This window comes from Pygoscelis adeliae, unplaced genomic scaffold (assembly GCF_000699105.1).
Source record: "Pygoscelis adeliae isolate BGI_AS28 unplaced genomic scaffold, ASM69910v1 Scaffold111, whole genome shotgun sequence".
NCBI classification, from domain to species: Eukaryota; Metazoa; Chordata; class Aves; order Sphenisciformes; family Spheniscidae; genus Pygoscelis; species Pygoscelis adeliae.
Genome location: NW_008824542.1, coordinates 3802184 through 3827008, shown reverse-complemented (window position 1 = coordinate 3827008; position 24825 = coordinate 3802184). Strand labels below are relative to the sequence as shown.

Below are 24825 nucleotides of genomic sequence, written 5' to 3'. Positions count from 1 at the left end.
GGTTGGACTCAATGATCTTAGAGGTCTCTTCCAACCTTAATGATTCTATGATTCTATGATATTCCATACCATATGACATCACGCTCAGCAATAAAAGCTGGGGTAAAGAAGGAGGGAGAGAGGGACTTTCAGATCTATGGAGTTTGTCTTCCCAAGTAACTACTATGCGTGTTGGAGCCCTGCTTTCCTGGAAATAGCTAAACACCTGCCTGCTGATGGGAAGTAGAGAATAAATTCCTTGTTCTGCTTTGCTTGCGCATGCAGCTTTTGCTTTAACCTATTAAACTGCCTTTATCTCAGTCCATGAGTTTTCTCACTTTTACCCTGCTGATTCTCTCCTCCATCCTGCTGTGGAGGGTGTGAGCACACTGCTGTGTGGGGCTTAGCTGCCTGCTAGGGTTAAACCACAATAGCTGGGCAAATCTAAAGCTTTATAGATTATAGGCATTTTCTCTGGAAATACGTTACAGAAAACGCCAACCAACAGCAAACAAACAAAAAGCCATCAATAAATGTAAGATACAGTCTTCTCTAATACAATTAGTTAATAGAGGTTTCTCAGAACATGAAAATAGATGATGAAAATGCACTGCTGATGTAGTTGTTTTCTAGCATAATAGCAGTTACAGAAATTAATTATTGATTTGGGGGGAAAAGAAAAAAAAAAAAAACCAAACATTCTCATGGCATAATGCTCAGCAATGTGGAAAACTCAGAAGTCAATGCAGCCACAAGAGGGACCTCCATCAACTCAAATTCCAGTGTGGTAAAAGGAGACTAAACAGGCATACCAAATTCTCACTGTTGTAAAATATGTGGAGAAAAGAGTCAGGCTTGAACTAAGAGATCATGGCTAGTTGGTGGAGAAGAAAAAAAAAAAAGAAGTATTGTAAATTTTGAGGTAAATTCAGAGATAAATAAGGCATATTGAATGCGGACACAGAACTCATGGCACTTCTTAGAGCTGTTCAGCTCAAGGTATTCTGACTGCCATTCTATCGTGTTGGGGTTTCAAATTCTACCCTTTGCACAGGAGGATCTTTCCAAAAGCATGAATTGTCTATGGATTCTTGTTTTCAGTTACAGAGATAAAGTGCAGAAATGCTCGTAAGAAAATTTTCACTGAACTCCCACAAATAAACAAGCAGTTTTCGGTATACTTTTTACCCCAAAACCAGAAGTAAATAGTTAGTCTCTTGCAACATATATGCTTAATACATAAGACAACAGAACTGAATGCAGTTAAATACATACTGAAATGCTGACAAGGATGAGTCAGACTAACAGCCATTTAGCCCAATGTCCTGGTTCAAGCAGTAACTAATACTTAAGGACATAGAAAAAGGTGACCTTTCTGCGTGTAATGTATTCATATTGCTCAGCAGACTAATGTCAGAGCAGAGAAAATCCTTCCACTCTTCTTTATAGATAATACTATCACAAAAGGTTTGATTGCTAAATGCTTTTAATTAAATATTGTAAAGCAGAAAAGATGACCTACAGTTTTATTGAACAAAATTAAAAAGTCATGGGAGTCACCTTCAAATAACAATTTGTCTGACCAGCTCTCCACTGATGTGAGGGGAGTTGCAGAAAAAGGTTCATAAATTGTGTCTCATGGAAATAATTACCTTCCTTTTAACCAAACAAAATCATTAAGTAGAAATATGAATATTAAATTAAGACTTGTTGAAGACAAATAACCTCATTTTTATAAATCATCTTGGAGAATATAATATTAAACAATACTAACATCCAGAGAAATCAGAATTAAAATCAATAATCAAAACGAAGCATCAAGCACCAGTAAATAAATATTTTGGGGAAATAGAGATGTGAAATAAAGATAAAACGCACAATTTCATTTTCTAAGAACATGCTTTTAGACTGAAGACATTTTCACCAATTTAGTAAAGTTAAGAGAAACATGAAAGTTTCTTAATACCAAAAATATACTCCTTCCAGAAATTATTTTAAAAGACAACAAAAAGAACCACACCCTAATGCATTCTGATACAACAGCTTTTTGAGGCACAGTTTATTATTAGCTCTCATATGACCTGAGAACAGTATATTTGTATTGAAAGATTACATAGTTACAAGCAGTACCGGTAATAATTTATTGAAAAGCTAAATTCCAGTAGCTGCATACAATTTTATAATTTTTTAACCTCCTACTATATGAAATTTTTAAGACCTTCAATATAATGTAACCTTCTTGGCCTTTTAAGTACTCAAAAATACCAGTTAAGGAGCTATGAAAGATCAAATCTGATGCAACATTAATCTATATTCTCTCTATAAAATATATGAATTAAGTATATTGTTTTCTACATATATAAATTACAAATTATGTACTAACATTTGACATTTTCTTAGATTATAAGTATATATGTGTGTTTAAATACACATGTACATAGTCAAATTGCTGTATGCAGTCTTGACTAAGAGTAGACAATGAGTGGGTAGAACAGCGTTAGCCTTTTTATTCAAACACAAATGCAAAACATATACCTTGAGACAGATAGGAAATTTCTTATCTCAGCAGTACAACAAACATAGTCTTTTCTAATAATAAAGATGAACTCTCAAAGACTGAGATGTCAAAAGACCTGCTGGAACAAATTAGTAATTACAAGAAGAAAACAAACAAACAAACAAACCCCCCCGCCCAAAAAACCTATCCTGATGGTATGCATTAAAGTTTTGAAAGAACTTAGTTTCTAGCAACAACACATGATCATTTATAAACTGCCCCCCCAACAAACAAAAAACCTACCAACAACTAATAATTAAAAAAAATAGGTACTCCATCAGAAAGAAGAACAGAAATTTGTTATTTGCCTAGCTGTTTCTGTGGGTGCTGTAAAGCAATAGCAGAAAACCTAAGTAATTTTTTGGACCTATGGTCACAGGAAAAGAGCCTGGGTTAGGGCCTCCTTAGACTCCAAGTGCAGGTAGAAAAGCTTAAGGAATGTCTGACTTCTTGCTTAAGGTGATCTTAGTACTGTAGGACAGAGGGGCAAAGACAATGTCCAAGGGGCATCTGAAAAGTATAGAGATGTAAACCTGAGATGTAACAAGACTTAGAAATTACAGTCAAGAATAGATTCAGCTGACACATGGATAAAAATGACATCCACAAAGCAGCATGGCTTTTCTAAAGGAAAGTCCTGCATTACAAGCCTACCAATGCTTTCCAGAGAGATTAGCTGACTCAAAGATGAGAGAAATACAGTTTAGGTAGAGTATTTGCACTTCCAAAGGGCATTTGAGGAAGTGCCTCATGGAAGGTTCTTACAGAGACTAGGACCTCTGTCATAAAAAGACAGATGTTTGCTTAAAATATAGTTAATTGATGGTAAAAGTAAACGGTCAGTTCTTTGAGAGGACAGAAGTCACTAATGGATTTCTTTAGTATGTAATCTGTTTGACAATATATTTGTAGATATGCTGGAAAAGAAGGCAAGCAGTGAGATGACAAAGCTTGCTGATGTTACTAGCTTACACAGAGCAGCAATGAGGACAACCACTTGTGAAGAAATAAGGGTCCTGCAAGGCTGAGTAAGCAGTAAAATGGCAGATTAAATACACTGTATTTTCTATGAAAAGAATGAAAAGACATCAGACAAAGCTAGTGAAACTAAAGTGAACAAAAGAAAATACTTCTACATTGGAATGTCCTTGCCATAAAATATTCAGAATACTATAACTGTACATGGGCTTAAGAGGAAAAATAGACAAAGTCATGGATGAAAAAATCTGTCAAGAGTTACAATAAATAGACTGGATTTAGGAAGTCTCTGTGCCACAAACTGTTAGAGTGTAGGAAAGCATTTTGAAGAAGTATCAGTACATCATTGCTTGCTCTCTTTTCCTTATGTGATACTCAGTTAAATAGATATTTATTATGACTCTGTAGAGCTGTTCTCATATTCTTATAATCTAGGGATTACAAACAGGAACTCATATCTTATGTCGAATACATTGTTTGAGAATTAGATAAAAAGATTAATAAAACATTTGGATAATACTGACAGAGTAGGGTCTATTACCAAAAAAGCTTGCAGTGAGTTGTGGCCAACAAAGCAGGAAGAACACAGGTAAAATACAGCACCAATTTTCATCTTGGCAGTAAGTTAACAATGAAGGTGCCCCAGGTTTCTGCAGTGGATGCCCTTTTGCTTAATATATTCAAGAGAGATCTGAAATAGGAATAAGCTTGAATTACAAAACTTGTCAATAACACACTTTCAGCAGAAATGGAATCAGGTACAGCAAAAGTTGTGCTGTATTTGTAAACTGTTGGTTAGTGGTGTTGCACAACAAGAAGTGTTCATTATTTTTTTTTTTATAAATACAAAGCAGTATTTGTATTTGAGGATTTGAACAAATCATGAGACTTACAAGATTTAAAATCATTTGCATTGATTTAACACAGGGATTTTTGCCATTAATGTGAATCTCTGCTTGTAGTTCTTTCTGCAAAACGAAGTTAGGATGCACAAGGAATAGAATTGAGGGTATTAGAATTGAAAAACATAAGTCACTGGCATGATCCCATCTAATTACTACACCACAAAACACACACAAACAAAACAAACACACGATGAGAAACAGAGGAGAGTCGGTACAAAGGCAACATAAATCATCAGAAGAGTGAAAATACCACAAGAGAATATAAACTGAAATGGATAAGACTGAACAGTTCAGAAAGAAGTGTGACAGAGATTTAATTCCTGATTTTGAAGTGCAGAAAGTACAAAAGTTTCACTTCCCCTTCCTCATAAAAGAAGGATTAGATCGTATTTAACTAACAAACAAAAAAAAATCACCTGTCTTGTGAACCCCAAAATGACAGAATGAAACTGTCCACGATCTCACTGAGTTCAGTAATTTAAGTTTTTTAAAAATTAGTCTATAATATGAACAAGAATTAAAGCTATATTTTTCTTAGTAGAATGGACATGAAGATATTCATTCCATAGATAAGCTACTCTCATAACTTGTGGAGATAAAGCCTTCCTGAAGCCTGTATTATGGGAAATGTATCTTACTTTGCACATACTTCTGAAATACGTGTTTCCAGACATAGTTAGAGGACTAACACTGGATTAAACTATCTACCTAATTCAGATCATTCAGTGTTCTGTCACCAACAGAAAAGCAAGTGCTGTTGAACATTTAGCCATAGAAAAACATGTCTGTGCCATCTGTGACCAAAAACCTCAGATGTGTCTGCAACTCAGTGCTTACTGCTAGGAAAATAGGATGAAATACGAATCACAAACTCCAGAAGGCCACCCCAGGCTGCAACAGTACCCCAAGCACTCAGGAACACAAGTCACACTGGTTGAAGCAAGATGAAAGTTACGCTTTAAGCAAAAAGACATCTTTTTAAATACTGGGTGTCAGAGTGTAAATTCCATATCCTAAAATTAGATCATCGATGCAGAAAATTGAATAAGCAAATTTATTTTGCTTCAAATTCACTTTTTACCTACACTCCTGTCTAGCTTGGCACCTTAGACAAGCCTTTTCCAAAACTTATCATTACACTTCAGTCAGAGTAACCTTCTTCAACTTTCTTTTCTTATGCAATTAAAATTAGAGTATGTCTGATGTACTATTATAGTTAACAACAAAATCACACAGATTTTGTCCTGTTAGGAGGCAGAGCTATCAGGAAAACCTACTGATTTAAGAGGTTTTATTAGTGTGTAGTCAGTTATTTGGAGAAAATAAAACAAAGACACACCAAAAGAAAAAAAAATCCCTCAGATCCGGCCAATGCTCAGAAATTGAGGATGCGATATCAGGACCTGACAGAACGAGACTGCCCCGAGGATAGTTTCCTCTGTTTCAGAGGACCCAAATCTGACCTAAACAGAAGTTCAGCTTGCCCATTATATGCTAATACAGGATGGTTTTGTACTATGTGTTTACATTACTAATTTCATTCCTGAAAATAATTTTTCCTATGAATTTACACCATTATTATTTATTTTATTCTTTAATCTCTGCAATAACAATTTTATTTTGAAAAAGTGTATAAGGCATACTTTTTATTTAATTTATTCTTTCACACATGTCCAAAATTACAAAAGGAAGCTATTGCATATCAAAGCTGTTGCAGTTAGAGTTCTCACATATAGTTTTCCAAGAACTATAATATTCCATTGCTAGATTCTCAATCAGTTTTTGGGAAATGAAGTCACAATTCTTCAAAATCTTATGATCTTACAACAATGGATTTCTAGTCTTTGAAGGTTATGCCACAATTTTATCAGTTTGTCTTGTATTTTGTGCAGCTGTTTTTTCCTCAATTATAGATGAAGACCATTCAGTTACAGTGTTTAAATATGTTGGAGATTGTTTCTCCACTATTGTTCAGATAGAAACTTCCTTCCTTTTCACCATGGCTTTGGGAATAGAAGTGCTACTGTGACAATATGGCACCATTTCCTGAAATACTGAATGATGCAAAGTGTTCATGCAACTTGTCATCAGTAATAACTATTAATTTGTAGTTTCCTTTCATAGCACTGATTTGGGAAGCCTAAAAAGAATGCATTATTTGTTTGTTTTATTTGGTAATTATATGAGCACCACAGTCTGATCTCATATCTAAAGGAAGGATTATGGTTTTCAAATAATCCCCAGAATTATGACTTGGAAATAATGCACTTACAATTTCAAATTGCTAAATATTCTATGTTTTCACATAAAAAAAAAAAATCTACACATACATTTGAAGCATGAAAACAGTTTACACAACACTGAGCTAACAGGTAAAATATATCTCTAATGAGGCAGTGCTTGTATTTCTGTCCTGCCCATTCCATTTATTGTTCTACCTTCCTAAGTAGTTTTATGTTATGGGATACTGGAAAAGGAATTTCAAAAAGCACAAACTTATTTACTTTAAAATACTCCCTCCAATGTTTAAATCTCTATTTTATATTTAAATAATTAAAATGGAATCTAGCTATTAAAACTATAAAATAACTCCATATGCAACATATTAGTCTAGAAGACAAAGATTTTTATTATTTCACAAAGACTTACTAGTTTATCTCAAATGGCAGATATATAAAAGAGAATAAACATTTAGTTCCTGTAATAACATAAATTTAAAAGAATTCTTCAGCTCAAAACCTACTAAATAAGAGAATGCATAGGTATTTAAAAATTCATTTGTCTATTTCTATCATTACAAATGATATGGCATATTCAATTCTATTCCAGTCAGAAAGGATGTGACCTATCTCACACCTTGAGCAAGTATACCATTTTGGGGGACAATGGGTAAAGGGCACGGAGTAATGACATCCCACAACCTTCTGTTCGTCCCAACATATTCCATGTAGGACTTGGAGCAATCTATATTCTTGAAAATGACTGCCAGACTCAGACCTAAATGTCAACTAGATTGAAGAATGTGTTTATGAATTTTGATGGGATGAGGCACACACATCTCCACTACCTTTGTAGTTAGTTGAGTCTCAGGATGCACAGAAGTAGATATTTAGGCATCAAAACATTTTAGTGGGAAATTATTTTAGCTGTTAGCAAGTACTGTTATCAAGTACATTATCAAGTGATTAACTCCGACATAAGCAAGTCTGTAGAGTGAAACAATAGAAGATACAGTATCCATACTATCTGTAAGAATTTGATTGTGTTTTAGTGGTTTTACTTTGGACAAGCTTCATCAGCTCCTGATCAATGCCCATTAGGAGCTGGAGGACATGAGGAATGCTATTCCCGATGCTATTCAACTCAAAGGAATGTAATTTGTGCCTTTCAAGATTTCTCTGTGATGAAAACTAAAGCAAGGGGAGTGGGAATGATGAGAAGATTCACTTCAAAAATCACACTGCTGGATCTAATCTAAAATGCTAATGTAGTTGCACCTTTTATGTAAGCAGAAACTCACAAGATCTAAATATATAATATATATAAATAGATACAGTATCAGCTGTAGTTAGGCGTCTGAGTGGGTAGTGGAAATTGTGAGGTGGAATGGGACAAGTTATAGGAATAGAATTTGATCTAGTCCATTAAAAAGAAATACAAGCAAGTTGGGCATACATAATAATTCATGTAGTCACTTAAACTAAAGTGTCCTCTGACCCTGACTCCCGGAAATCACAATTCTCTTAAGTAATTATGAATATTTTTGAGAGAAAAGTCATTGCAATTTTTTGATTCTAGTAAAGAAGTCAGTGATATGTCATAGCCCTGAACACATTGTTCTAACTCAATTGCTCAGTTTACCTCATTGGACTTTCTGTCAACTTCCAATTCATAAGTTCCAAAACTTTAACTGCAAAACAGCTGCTTATCAAAATACTATCCGTTTAGACGTCTCTTTTCAGAGCCTACTTTCATTAAGAGAAGTGACGTAAACTCAAAGAAAAAACAACAAAAAAAAAAAAAGCAGCCCCCAAACCTGCCTCCTCCCCCCTATTTCCCATTCTATTTAAGGGATCATTGCCTAGTTTCTGGCATCTCTAATGAATACATCCTCTCAGGGATCAAAGCAAAGGCAACGGATACAAAAAATTTATCCCATAATCTAGATTGGGGGGAAAAAAACAAAATAAAACAGACCCCCCCCCCCTGCCACACAGCACCTATCCATTGAATGCCTGATGCATTCAAATGCTATTTAGTGAGCTAGTGTAAAGTACCAGTGTAGGGCAAGAGAGAAATACAGACTCAATATCTAGGTGTGCAATTACAAAGTTGATTATGTGGTAATGAGATTGTGAATGTTCACCCTTTCTGTCCCCTTCTACCTATTCATATTCAATTATTTTAATCTTACAGAACTATAGCTTCTAAGAATAAATGTAACTCATTAATAAAACAACACATAATGGTACATTGTAAGACACGACAATAATCCTCTGCCTTCTGCAAACTAAAATTGATGCAAGTAAAATTAATTTTACTGGAAAAGAATCCTATAAATAAAGGAAACAACTACTTGAGCTGTGCAAATTATTTCAAGTTCAGATCTAAAAAGCTTCCTTTTCCACTCAGCTATGGTTCAAGGTTTGCTATATTAACAAATTCTTAAACTTGTTTATACTAATAATTTCTCTTGCCCCTTTCAACGCTGGAATGTAGAAATCCTGGGTCTTAATAACTACCATACAATGAAGTAGTAAGATCTTCCTATATTAGTCCACTAGATCTGAATATCAAGAGTGCACAAGCACTCTCGTGCCATACCACTGTAGAGCTTAATACACATGAACAGCCAAAGGAAAGTCATGGACAGAAAAAAACAGCAAGTCACATCGTGCAGGTTTACTCCCAATATGTTTATTCACTCCATCTGCCCATCCTCAACAATATCCACTCCATTTCTAATACACATGGTTGTTGGTTTAACTTTTGCCTTTCCTCTCTCCCCTTTTGATGAATAATTTCAATGAATATTCATATTTTCTATTATCTAGTTTTGGTGGTAGGCAGGAACCATGCAATTTAGAAATTTGTTGCTAGGAATACATGCAGCTATGTTAAAGCTAATATAAAAATAATAAATATAATTAATTCTGTAATAATACAGAAGTGCATATATATATGTTATTAAGTTTTTGTTTGATTCTGCTGTTCATGCTGTATGAAAACTGTATGTTCTCCCAGAAGCATCAAATAGCACCAGCTGTTTTATGTTATGCGTTATAGATCCCTCACATTTTAAGACCATAAAGAACAACGTTATTAGGTAAGTTTGCCTTGGCCCAAAACTCGTAAGTAATTCCAATTCTTTGCTTGCAGTGTTTTTTTTCTGTTACGGTAGGCATGATTAATTTTCAAAAGAATGTAGGAAATATTCATTTCCTTTACACTTTTAGCTTTAAATAATCACAGAATTATTTCATTTTAATATTTTTCAACATGAAATAACAGAAAACAGATGTAAAACTATATGCCAAAAATCAACTGCTGTAAGAACACACCAAATAAAAACTGTGCGGTTTCACATGGCGTAAGACCTTTAAAGAGAACAAATTTATTTTTTGTATTTTTTCAACTCAGCTTGTTTTTAAAAACTTGTTTTTAAAACTGACAGAACTAGAAATAGAATGCATCCCCTAATATGAAAGAAAAACACTTCATAATATTGGCTTAATTTTTGGTACACCATTAAATTCACTTCCAATAATATGTCGTTACCTTTGTAGTTAACCTTGAAACCAATTGAGCCCACACTTTCATCCGTTTGAAGGTGCAACCACATCTGATTGCTCATGCTCACAATTAAGTCTGGTACAAAGCTCCCAGTTAACCTATAGATAGAAAAAAAATCTGTAAAGCCATTAAGTATTAAGTAACTAGATTTTTTTTTCTTTTTATAAGGAATCTAAATAACTATTAAGTATTTTTTATGGTTTTTTTGTTTTTAAATTCATTGTATTCAGCTCACACCAAATTAGTAATCAACTTGCTGGTTAGCCAATACAGCTCTCAAGGTTCCAACTGCAGGTCTCAAGGTTCCAATCTGACTGCAGATTTGATAGCAGTCTATAAACACAAGCAACTACTGCTTGTGTTGTATGGAAATATTTCATCTCTCTTTCAGTTGCTGATCCAGAAAGACATCTCTCCTAATCCTGAACCTTATCTGGCAGTCCTGTGTGCATGACTCAGATACATGCAGGCATATCAAATAGCACTAGAAGCCTATAATGAAACACTAAATTTATTCTTCAAAAAAAATATTTCTCTGGTATACAGTTACCTACTTTGTGATACATGCATTGCATATTTAGAAGGAAGTTGTTATTCTTAAATAACAATACTTTTATGAAGGTCCATGAATTCCCTGCACTCTCTCACCTCCTGTCATCACCTTTACCACAACAACGGAAGAATGTGCCTGACAGACTCAGCTGACGTTCATTCCTTCATTAACAAAAATATCAGATGTCAGGACTTTAAAACCTCCTAATGTTACAGGATGTTGATTAATTAGAAAGAACTAAACTAAACTTATTTTTCTTTTTTTTCTACTTTTCATATTGTTTGCAAAAATTTGAAAGGCAATGCAATCCTAAATATTCATTCTGTTTGCTGAATGAAATAGTGTGATAGCAAAAAGGAAATGTTGTGAAAGCTGCAGTTTTGTTACATTGCATTTTTTTCCAAAAACTTTGTCTCAAATTTGGTAAGAATTTATCAGCTAAAACAGAACGGTGGAAAGTACCAAAACATTTTCCATTCTTGTAGAATGGATCACAAGCACAAGACTGTATAAAAGTGAAAACTGTTAGTTTGTTTTTTGCAGTTCTAACCATTCTTTAAAGCTAGCTGAAACTTCAAATGGACTATTTTAAATGTATTTTGCAGTTAATTTTAGTTCTCCCCTCTAGTCTTTTTTAGCTTGTTTCTGTATGAAATACACTGCTGTGGGAGAAATTCATGTCTATTTCCCACATCTGTGTTCACAGATGGAGCTACTACAAAGACTCTTGCCAGAATTGAACAAGTAAATGCCTGGCCAAAATAATGTACTAACTGCTCATTCCCTCACTACAGGAAAGCGTCTTCAGTGAGTTCAGTCTTTGCCAAATTAATAGACTAACAGGATGTTCCTCAGAAACAACACTGATGTAATGGCTAACAGAGTTTTGTAATTGTCGCTGGTGACTGACAGTACATTTTGGGAATATTAAGGCCATTGGGAATATTAATCTTTTTGTCGTGTCAGAGAGAATAATTCCTATAATAACCAGCCATCAAATGTTTTATCATTTCCATTTTCTGAAGTCAATTATAAATACTTTTTTTAAAATGCATACTGTTTTCAGGAATAATATTTTTCAATTAAATAGTACATGGGGAAAAATACCATTTGAAAATGCATTTTTGAAAATAAGAATCAATCAACAGAACACAGAAATCACTTGTTGCTCTTTTTTAAGTGCTTAGGGATCCCTGTACAATATTTGGGAAGACTTTGGGGCCACAGAGCAACAAGATCCAGAAAAAACAGCATTATGTGAAGGAAGTTATTTAAGATAATGAAATTCTGCAGTTATGAATTACCCTTTCCTCCTGGGGTTTATGTGACTTCCTCTACCCTGGATTCATTACCTAGATTTCTCTCCTGGAAGTAGGTTCTTACACCTTCCATTTCAAAAGCTGAGCAGTGAACACTGTCAACAGCAGAAATGGAGAGATGTGATTATGATGCTGCCCTTTTTATTAAACAACTTAACAGTTACGACACTCAGCAGGGTGTTTTCTATCTCTTCCTCTAGGACTGCAGAACTACCCCTCCTACGTACTAGTGACATACATTCCCCCTGAGAGAGTACACTGAAGACTAGGTTAGAGGATATTCAGAGTATTGCGACACTCTCCATCTGCTGAAGATGATCTGTAATATGGGAGATTGGATACATGTACACCCAACATAGCAAGCATACTAAAAGAGTAAGAATTAGTTTCATGCCTTGTGCACTGGATTTTCCAAATGCATATTACAGGAACCACTGCCCAGATGCATATTACATTAAGAGTCACCTGCAGCAACCATCAGACCAAGCTGCCGAAAGCAGAGTTCCAAACATCCTGAAAAAGTGCTGACTGATGTGTGAAGGAGGACCCACCATTTCTTTTCCTTCTTCCCTCTATCCCTTGGTAATGAAACGTAACACTGCTCCATCTTGCAAAGATCTTAGTACCATAGGAAAGCACTAAGAATGCCTTCATATTAGTAATCTTGTCAAACACACAAAAAATGTACTCCATTCAGATTTAAGTACACTTATGTGCTAGGCTCACTACCCTGGAGCAGTCTGTCCTGTTGCCGGGTGCATGTATATAGGCACAGAATTATAGGCACCCAGTGAAACTTAATTGCAAGTACTGAAATGGCTTTGGAGTTCAGCTGCTTCTGTGATTAGCACCAGCAGAGCAGGAATTATCAGGACTCCAATTCTCAATTTAGGAAGCATAATTCTATCTAAATGCCACTTAAATTCAGTTTTTGGTTCTCAACGTTCCTATGTAGCAGTGCCCAGTAAGACTAGTGGATTAAACACTTGGATAGGTTTCCTTACTTTGATAAATTGGAAGATAAATGTTTTCACATCATTTACACATAAACCAGACATATTCAAACCAATGTTCTTCAGCAATTTGCTGGAGGAAAGATAATTATTTTAAAATTTAAAATCCAAAATTAAATCATACAATAGCTGATTTATTTGCTATGCATCATATCTCGGACAAAGTCTGCATGGCTCACAGGAGAAAAGATTTACAAGTTTTTTACAGTACTCAATTATGTTCCATCTTCCATGTATTTTTTTTTAAACTTTTTAATCCTAATAACTTCAACATTGATACTTCTGATCACAGAATAATCAGTGATCATTCCACTGGTATACAAAAATAATATATGTGTGGCTGATTATACAATGTTATTTAATATTAAAACCCCACAAATTAATTGGGGGATTTTTTGCTTTTCCAGGATCCTCACGGTAAGAATTCTTTAAAATTATTTATCTAGTCATTTACAGAACAGATTCTCTTATCATATGTTAACACTTCATATTTCTAATTAAACTCTTTTATTAAAGAAAATTACTTGGAATTCCTTTAGATTCACGACAAGTTTAATCCTGTAATTTCATAATTTCTCCCCAACATAGGTCTCATCATCAGACATACTTTCATAAAATACTAGTATCTTTAATGAAATAAAATCTGGACAGAGTGCTTTACTACATTACTCAAAATTTTAAATATTTTAATGGGCCTCAATGTGTTACTGTAATTCAGGTAGCAATAAAAAACAATGCTTCAATTAAAAATTAATAAGACCTGGTGACTTGGTACTTAATTAATGCTCTTTCCACATGAGAGGGTAGTCAATATAGTTTAGGAATCTAAGAATATCTGAAATTGAATTCCAGCATTATTAGAAGTATATTTTGAAGGCTCAGTACTGTTACTGTTTATAAAATAGAAATTACAGTAGTTCCCCACTTCTCAAAACTATTATTAGTAGCAATTAGCACATCTACAATCCACTGAAGAAACTTTGCATTATCCTAAAGTAATTGCACCTGAAATACCTGGCCAAATCCTGGTCTCCTCATTGATAAGAAAGGATAGAAAGATTACAAAAACAATTAAAAATAGAAGGTCGGATAATCTATCCTCTGAAGGATAAATCTAAGGAAGAATTTGTGATAAAAATCTGCAAATCTTGAAACAACTGTATTTTCTGCTCAAAGTTTTGCAGTTAATAATATTGAGATGAAATTAGGGGAAAAAAAAAAAAGGTAAACATTGGTTTTATGGTATTCAAACCAAACAAATTCTTGATATCATTCTTATGATGAATAATGGAAAGCTACAATATGTAAAATAGTAGGAATACATTTCCATTAAATATAATGCAGGGAATATCATTTTAAGGAATCCTAATTTTGCTATTCTTTTGGGTTCTGATTAAATACATTTTGTACTAAATATTTATCACATCTGCTTCAGTTCTGATCTGTTTTAAATTTGTAACTCATTTGAACTAATGATAAAATAAGGTCTTACTGAGAGGCCAGTTTATTTAAAAACAACAGTTAAATATTATTTGGCCTTTTCCAAAAATCTTTTGTAACTAGCAGACAATCCCTTATGGGTAAAATATGGCTTCTAAGCAATAAACATTTTTTTTTTTTTTTCATAAAATTGAGACAGATTTGAAAAAAATAAATACAATGTATTTTAAGGGGCCTTCTCTTACAAAACATTGAATTATTTACTGAGAATGGAATTGGAGCTGCATAAAATGACAGACTACAAGTAATACCTAATAAGAGTGTTATGCATATTTTCAAATGACTGGGGAATAAACAGAAATAACAGAATCATTGGATTATACTGCTGTCTTCAAAATTTTACAAATTAAGGAATGAGATTCTGAATTTGTCTTCTTGAGACTGTTGTTATTATTGTAAGACCAGTTATCATCACAAGTTGAGTATCTAAGAAATATGGATTCTGATGTTAATCAATGGTTGTTAAGTATTTATATCTGTCTCTATATATCTGGGCTCACACACTCCAGAAGAATGCTAATGGATCATAAAAATCTTATTTAATACTCAGTGCTGTCTGATTTGTAATCATATGTGGTTTAGGTAATATCTTACTCAGATTTTCTCTTTAGCAATTTTCTTCACTATACTAACTCATTTTTTGCATTATCTACAATAGTCAATAAGCACTTAAAGGTAAAGATCCTATAGTACATCTTTTGTTATCCTAAGTTTGCTAGGAGATTGTAAAAGTTTATGTATAAATTGTCCATTTGTCTATTTTTAATTATGTTCTTACACACTTTTCATTTGAGGACTCACTTATAAAGGGAGCACAGTAGCCCCTAAAAATTTACATGTCTACATGTGAATGTACAGACTATGTCTTTTAAAATTTCTGATTTTAGTTTATCTTTTTCTTTTCTGCTGTCTAGCTCATCTCTTTCTGACTTCAGAACAGTAAACACATAATGATGTATTCAAACTGTCACCTACAGTAATTTTAGAAGTTCAGTAAGATTAGTTTTTATTGAGATTTACCTGATTCTAATCACTATTTACTTTCATCAAAAAACACATATTCTGTAATGCATACAAATTGTAAATGCAAAAGACTTACACTTGAAGTACAGTTTTAGGATCACCCACTTCTCCTCCATCACCAATTGTCAGTGTGTCATAGCCAATCTCCAGATCAAATTCTTCAAAATTTATCTGAATAACCTAGGAAATAAAATAAGCAAATATATTTTAGAAATAAATAAATGTACCTGAGAAATTAGTCTGTAAATAAGCTTTTAAGCAGTGTAAATAAAAGAGATTTTCCAATTAATAATTACATGTAACTTTAGCATATTTTACAATAAATTATTGTAATTAACCCAGCAGGTTTGGTTCATGAAATATAAATTATAATAACTTTAAGGTATCATCACTCTGCTGACCTCCTGAAAGCACCATCATTTCACTTATTTATGTATTTTTTACGTTTAATACAATTCTGAATAACTGCATTACATTTTGATTAAGATATACTCAAAGGATATCATAACTAATTGCACTTCGTGCAATACAATTGTCTTCAAATAACAACTGAATAATTGTTCTTCAACTCTTCACTGAGTAAATGCAGTGAAGGTGAAGAACATAATTTACTCCTGACATCTATAATCTGGCTCAAGTAGGATAAAGCTGGATCAAAGGTAAAAGTCATTTTCTTATTTCATGAAACTGAGAAAATGCAGCTATCAGAAGCATGGGTAATTTTTATATCCTGTAATTTAAATCACAGAATGCATATTTCATGCTGAAGGATAAAAATTTCAGCTCCATTTTAAGAATACAATGAATTTTTCACTTAGAGCAAAATTCAACCATATTATTAGAAAAGAAAATAAAGCATATTGTTTCCACCTATGTATTAATCATGCTGTCTTTATGAAAATAATAGAAGTTCCTCATATTTTCATATAGATAAAATGACAGAATACTTATGCATATGAATTTTTAATACTTATGTCTGTAATAAATGGTCTTTAATTATTGTTATAATTGAGAACTGAGAGTGTTTGTGTTTAAAGCTGTGGATGCCATTCTGATGGATTAATATCAAGTCCTTGAAAGCTCATATTACTTTGTTACACTGGGTTCTAGCAATTTTTTGCAGAAGGACATGTTTCTATGAACAAGAGCCAGTACAGGCAAGTTGGAGAAACTTATGTATGTTCCAAGGATTGTAAATTGTTCTGAAGGGAGGAGAAACACTTTTCTTTACAGGTGTAAATGGGAACATAAGTACACTGAGGAACAGCCAGTTTGGCATATTCACATATACAGAAGTGTGTGTGTGTGTGTGTGCACGTGCGTGCATGCATGCAGACGCATGTATGTGTGTGCATGTATGTGTGCATTATACGCCAGGGAACACAGTCAAGTAGAGAGAGTTAAGAGGGCCCAGATGAGAGGAAATAGAAAATTGTGTAGGTAAGTAGCTGATTTGCTCTAATTGTCTGAGTAAAGCAGACAAAACCACACATAAATCTTCTTAATCTTCTTGGTGTAAAAAAATATTCTGGATGGTTTGTGTTGTTCTAGCCACAAAATTTGTAAGCCTAGACATAAAAATTAAACTGAAATCCATAACTAGATTTAAAGCTGACATATATTTCATTCACTATTAACAAAAAAAAAAAAAAGAAAAAAGAAAAACGTCTTCATTTTTGGTACACATTTAAATTATGTGCAATTAGATGTGCAGTTACGTCAGTACGGGGCAAAGGCTCCACAGTAAAACATGGGAGTTTCTGGGCAAATAATATTAGTATTGAATTCAAGCTGAAAGTATATTTCACTTATTAACAGTAAAATACATTTTGCAATAATATCAATACTTAAGTGCTACAGCATAGAAAACTAAAATTTATATTCATAATAACAAGAAATCCAAGATGTTAAAAAAAATTGCAAAATTAGTTCATCCACCTAAATCCTAATCTTGTTTTCCATTAAACACAAGAAGAAATCTAATCTTATTATCATATATTTCTTAGTAAGTGCAACAGTAATTTTTTTAAATTGATATCTTTCCAGATATTTTATATTAAGCGAGTACCACCAAATTGATACAAAACATCTGTCTTTTTGTACTTGTCTTTATAAGCAGTGTCAGAAAGCTAAACCAGCTTTTCTTTAGCACAATCAACTATATCCCATGCTATGTGTATTTCATTGCAGAGGAAAGGATAGAGGTTAAGGAAAATATAAGTTCCTTCACAAGTGTTTCAAGATACATTTTTTTTAATTAGGGCTGACCCAAAAGAAAATACGTATCTTTACCCATATGATTAAGGTTCAAATTTTTTTTCTTAATTTCACTGGAGATATGTAAGATCTTTTTCACTATTTTTTGACAATGCTCACAAATAAAAAAAGTAAGAGAACTCCATGAAAAATATCTGACTTATTAAGGAATACCGTGGAACATGAAAAAATAACTACATTTGATTTTCTTGTTCAAATCATAAGCTTCGGCTTGAATCTTTCTGCTAGTCTCTGGTGAATCCCAAAATTATTGATGATTGTGTTGTGATCTATCAGGTTATTGGCTGCTCTGATGTAATCTCTCATTCTTCTGCAATCTGAAATTCTTTTCTGAGATAAAGCAAGCTTTTTTTTTTAAATCAAAATAGATGTACATGCAAAAAAAAGTTTATTATTTGTTTTTTCTTTATTAATATTTTTCAGAGAAGCTTGTTTTATTAAAAGATTTCTGGCCCATTCTCTTTGTAACTCACCTAAAACGGTGATAATGGGAAAGGTATGACTTTGAAAAGTGTATTTGTATAAAGCCACAGATGCATAGATTAGTCTACATCTGTCTTGTGTCATATTCTGTGAAACAGTCACATTTTTAAGACAAGAAGTAGCAATGAAGTCATTAATAACTTTCACAATTTAAGAATATATTAAAAAATAAAAGATTAGATTTTAGTAACTGGCTAAATTTGGAATGCTAATGTGATAATCATATTCTTGCAGTTGTTATTACTGTGATTTCTTCTTAAAAGTTTCTGGATCAACTGAAAATTAGAAAATGCTGCAACTTTGTACAAAACCACCAGTAGTAAAACAATCCAGAAACAGTAACCACCAAATAGGATCATATTTCATGTATAGGAAAAAGTAAAATATTATTGCTTCACCCAGTAAATCATTTTGTGTACCATGCATACCTCTGCTAGAAGAGGGTTAGAAACAGCTAGCCATAACTACTCCAGACACGTTGCAGTACAAATGAAATATTTCATAACTTCAAATCATTAAAGGGTAAGCAAGCAATTGTATGTAGCCTACTAATAAACAACCCATTTCAACTTAGGTTTAGCATACCACGCTTGAGCTGATTCCAGTACAAACTTTGGATTTGGCAAAGTAAACTTGCTATTTATTTGGCAAATATGCTTGTCAACTGAAACTTGAAGACATTTAATTTTAAGGGAATTTGCATAAATGGAGCAAGAGTAACATATAGCAACAGCAGAGATGTCAATATCCAACATGCAAGAGGCAGTAAACTCATTTACTACATATGTAATGCATAAGTATTTATGTGTTGTAACTGTGAAAAACAACTGTGTACATTTTTTGGAAATTCACCTTCTGCTGTTTATCTTTGACATGCAAAGTACACAATGTACAATACAAAATGTACTTGAAACCTTTGCAGATATGCCTGAATGGCAAGAAAATAAGTACTCTTAGTGATAAGATATATTTTCAGAGTCCTTGTTTTACAATGTGAGGTTTAGTTTGATCAGACCCAAAGACAGCTGGATTTGGCAGTGCTCGTTATATTGATTATTCCCTTTAGAATACTGAAAAGGTGTTTTGATGATATCAGCATTTAAAGTTGAGCATGCTGGAACCTTTAAAAATAAAAACTGAGATTTAGGTAAGATAAGTAAATAACTTAAAAATTTGTAATAAACTTCCCAAAAATTCTGCTTTTACCAGTCACCTAATATTTTATCTTTTTTTGTTTTTCTTAAAAGCTGTAAATGGTAGACCAAAGATAGGTGGCATCTTTGAATCAGTTTAACATTAGAGTAAAACCTCAAGGTAATTTTACATTTTAGTCTGCTATTGTTTGTAAGAATAAACACTTCAGGGAAAACCGTGCTGATTTATTACTATATTCTACATATTTTTAAACCAGATTAACATTACTAAATTGTGCTATTGATCTGGTTAGTAGATGCGCAGTAATCAGAAGCACAGGGACAGGTATTCTTGATCTGTAAAGTCAAGTAAAGTCTTTTTTTCCAGTTTCCCAGAGCAAGATATAAGCATCATTAATATAAATGAGATATGATCCATTGTTTTTATTGATCCATATAAACAATGATCATGTTTAAGATGTATTTATGTATTTATTGTATTTATGCTCCACCCCACAATCTCATTGGAAACTGGAAAAAAAATGTGCGGAGGGACCACAAAATATTTTCAAACGGTCAGGTATACTTTCAGGGAACAATACTATGAACAAAAATATTTCACCAGTGATTTGCCTGAACTACAAGATTCTGGATAGGAGGATGATACTATCAAAAGTGGGTTCTGGAAGGCAGGCACAAGAGTGACATTTCAAAGATGCAGAATACCACCTGGCACAGTTTACCACCATAGTCATGATCTATCATTTCACACATTGTAAGTCAACTAATGATATGTATCTGTATGGCTTCAGAACTGAGAAGAATATTTTTACTTAAAATTAAGCCATATAATAATTACTATTCTCTTCTTTTTCAGAAACAGCTATTCAGTAGTCCCTGAAATTTTGTACCTTTATAATAGCTTCTGTGATGTGTCCAGCAGGTAGCAGACTACTATAACTATCCTGATACAGACTAATCATATTTTGAATTTTGTTTCAGAGGATATTATTAAACATGTCCCTAGACACTACTGTCAGGAAAAAGGAATCTTTTCTTTCCTCTTCCTCCATATACACACATACATATAAATTAAAAAATTATTTAAAATAAAATATGCTGAGCTGTGCACTCCTTATTCACTAAAATAAATACGAAAGTAGCTAAGAGGAAGACAGTAGTCTTTCTACATTCTGGTCTGCTTTTGCTACTTATAAACGCAGAAGCAATAAACAACTTATAATTGCTGAATTAAATTTATAAACCCAGAACCAAATAAACAAAAAAAGACGGTAATACTAATGATTATTATCCAAGCTATACAGAAAAAAAAAAAAGTCCTATTTGAAAAATAACTTTCTGAAAATTATGATGGTGTACTTTGGTCTCTAGTAATTTTGCAAACACTTTTTCAAAGGAAGAAACGGGAGCAGAGTAGGAGATGTACCTCCTTTCTGTGCCTTGGAATATATCCTTTGGAACCCTCGCCTTGGGCAAAACTGAGTCTGTTATCCAGCTCAGAAGCAACACAAGAGAAGACTTTGTTGAAAAGTTCATGGCTAACTTGAAAACTTCCTACAGCTCTTCAGAGAGAGAACATGCTTAGGAGGACGTGTACCAGACAGCAATCTTTCCAGACAATTGTTTTATATGACTGTGTGTCTAGTTCCTGATGGAACTAGCGCCCCAAAGATTTTTCAAGGAAAGTAGTGTCGCAGGTGAAGTACTCAAGTTTTTAAAATTTCAAAACATACAAAGCAGAATGGTGTGCAGAATGAAGCAAGTATATGTGCTTCAGAACTGCAGTTGAAGGGGAAGTGTTAAGATTTGAAGTTGTGTGTATTTCCATATGTGCATCTGTTATCCTAAAGCTTCCAATGCAAATGGAACTCTAAAAATATTTTTGAATGTATAGTAATGTTTTCACTCTATAAAATTTGACATTTTACCAGTAACGTAATGATGAAGAAGTTTCTAAAGATGTTATGAATCTTTTGTCCTAAGAGTAGTACTTAAAAATTAAGCTAAGATATAGCTTAAATGAGCTATATCTTAGATAATATTAATAGTAAGGAACAAATTTGAATTAAAACATCCTGCCAAGAACACAATATTATTACATACTATTTTGCTGCACATTGTATATAATTCAATGATTCAAAATATCCAAGAACTGCTAACAGCTGTGTAGCATAACTAGTTTAATTGGATCTTTGGTAGTCACCTAAGAATCATAGAATCATTCCTAAGAGTAGTACTTAAAAATTAAGCTAAGATATAGCTTAAATGAGCTATATCTTAGATAATATTAATAGTAAGGAACAAATTTGAATTAAAACATCCTGCCAAGAACACAATATTATTACATACTATTTTGCTGCACATTGTATATAATTCAATGATTCAAAATATCCAAGAACTGCTAACAGCTGTGTAGCATAACTAGTTTAATTGGATCTTTGGTAGTCACCTATTACATGAGCAAAACACAAGCCAAAATGAAACAGCCTGAATATTAAGCACTTCTGTCCTTTCAAATTTAATTTAATCTTTGAGTATCAGAGGGGATGAGAAAAGGAGGAGAGGGGGAAGAAAAGGAGAGAGAAAACTTGGGGATTTATAGAACATTATAGATAAAAGCGGGTGACACACAAAGCTGTAAGACAATTCCAGGAGATAAATACTCACTAGCTGAACTGGAAAGTTCCTTCTATATTGTTGAGTCCATTTGTTGGCAATAGGATTCATCATACATAACTGTAGACATCTACAGTGCAAACATCTATATTTGATGTAGGCTTCTTCACAACCAGTGAAAAAAACATGGCTAGAGTGTAATCTATTTCATCAAAAGGTAGATAACACACACTAGATCAACCACAGCTTAGAAGTACCTATTTCTCTTCCTCAACTATAAAGTGAGACTAGGCATTTATACATGGATGTCTACACTGTGAACATCTAAAATGGAATTCACTCACATAAATATATTTAAGTAGTTCCATCTGAGATGCTGTAAAGCAGCCAAAAGATCCATACAAACCTGGCAGATACATGATCTTCAGGAGAACTGTGCTCTTTTGGGAAGGCAGCTGAAGACCAGATATGGTTATCCCGGAGTATTATATGTCAATGATTGACAGTAATCTCAATCCTACAGGTAGCAGATGAATTCTGCTTTGCAGAGTCATTGGTAAACACATCATGTAATTTCTTTCATGCAGTTCTTTAAAAGGGGTTTTTGTTTTGTTCTGGTTTGTTTTTTTTTAACTCCAATACTAATGCTAAATGTCAATTTTCCATAGAGGCTAATCCTGCAATCAGCTATTTATAAAGGTCATTTAGAATTATTTACTTTGGGGCCACAATAATTGAAAACAAATGTATAGTCCTTCCTTGTCCTGGGAACGAATACTATTGGAAAGTCTTAAAATGGAAGGATAGCACATTAAAATAAGATCATGAAGAGATTATATTTTTATTTTTCATGTTATTGTTTTCTGCTTGCATAGAAGTATGACCTGTATTGTGTTGGCTTGCATTCACAAAAAGAGTTTCTGAAACTGATTAATCAGAGGAATACAGTCTCAACATTTAATCAACCTATGCAGCCCCAACAAAAAGAAGTATTCAACAAAAAAGAAATTATCTTGTAAATAAGGCCTTCTACAAAGAAACAAAAATAAATAATAATTACACAATTTAATTCAACTATCAATATAGCATCCACAAAGGGAAATAAAGGAGTGCAAATAAATCATTAAGCAAACACATTGGCTTTTACTTAAGTCATTGTTCCCAACAATACAAATTATTATATACCTTTTATCTTGTGATACAGAATGTTGTGTTGTGGGTTTTGGGTTTTTTTTACCTCTAAGCAATTATTTTAGATTGGATTTTGCCACATTTTCTCACATCAAATATCTTAACCTTTGCAAATGCTGTCTCATTATACCTTTAAAAATTACTAGTGGTTGTACATAAAATTAAGTTAATTTTACTCATTTTTATTAGGCTACTAGAAAAGAAGATATTTTTTTTGATCCAGACACTGAAGGAAATGACTGGTTAGTAAGTAACTTTAACATGGTGTGGGAATGGCATTTGTACCTAGAAGATAACAAGAGAGGGAAAGGTTGGACTTGGAAATTCTGGCCACCTCTCTAGTGCCAAAACATCTATTATTGATCTACCAGGAAATCTATTTCTGCAAACATTATCTTGCAAAAAAACATGGTATGAATGGTCCAAACATACTAGCAACAGCAAGAAATCTACCTCACTGAAAGATATCCACCAGATACCTACTTTCATCAGTTTTCACTGTTAACTCTAGGAAAAAAACACCTATAGACTGCTGACAATGTCATGCCTACTCTTTTCTTATCAATCAAAAGCAATTCTCTGGTTGCCTTCTTCACTGGTAGAAGTGAAACTAGGCAAGGAGAAGAAAATACATCCTGTTTATATCTGTGTGTCCTCATATGCCCTCAGGATGGTTAACTGTTTTTGTGCTGAGGATGTCTGACTACTTCCCAGTTAAGTAAATAATGTGCATTTCTATCTGATGGTATAAGCTAATGAAATGCTGCTGTCTGATTGATAGGCTTTACCTCCATAATTTTCCATAGAATCACAGGTCCCTCCATCAAAATAATTGTGTTGTTATATATTCGATTATAGAAGAATAGTTTCAGTAGGTAAATATATTCAATTAATCATTTATTATAAGACTGAGGTATAATGTTATTTCAATTATTTATACTGAGGTATAATTTTATTTACCATTAATACTACCATGGAGCACCTAATCCAAGCTATACAGACCAGGAACATTAAGGACAAGAATATCATCAGGAGTAGTCAGCATGACTTCACCAAGGGGAAGTCATGCTTGATCAACTTTAACAAACTTCTATGATGAAATGACTAGCCTAGTAGATGTAAGGATAGCAGTGGATATTGTCTACCTGGACTTCATGTAGGCCTTTGACATCGTCTCCCATAAAATATTCATAGACAAGCTATTGATGTATGGGCTGGGTAAACAGACAGTGAGGTGGACTGAAAACTCGATGAAAGTCTGGGCCCAGAGGGTGGTGGTCAGCAGCACAAAGTCTAGTTGGTGGCCAGTAACTGGTGGTGTATTCCAGGAGTCAATAGTGGGACCAGTCCTGTTTAACATCTTCATTGGTGATCTGGATGATGAGGCAGAATGTACCCTCTGCAAGTTTGCCACAACACCAAACCAGGAGCAGTGGCTGATATGCCAGAGGGTCATGCTGCCATCCAGAGGGACCTCAACAGGC

The 24825-nt window shown here is 33.5% G+C and overlaps 1 protein-coding gene across 2 annotated transcripts in view; it reads right to left on the bottom strand.

The window, feature by feature from the left end:
• The window catches only part of CSMD3 (CUB and Sushi multiple domains 3), an 803119-nt gene that overhangs the window by 411071 nt on the left and 367223 nt on the right, over positions 1-24825 (bottom strand). For both annotated transcript variants that reach the window (XM_009321682.1, XM_009321683.1), the window contains 2 exons: positions 15697-15800; positions 10198-10310 (listed from right to left, as the gene is read on the bottom strand). In XM_009321682.1, the coding sequence (XP_009319957.1) occupies positions 10198-10310; positions 15697-15800 (217 nt within the window). The remainder of the gene's footprint in view (positions 1-10197; positions 10311-15696; positions 15801-24825) is intronic.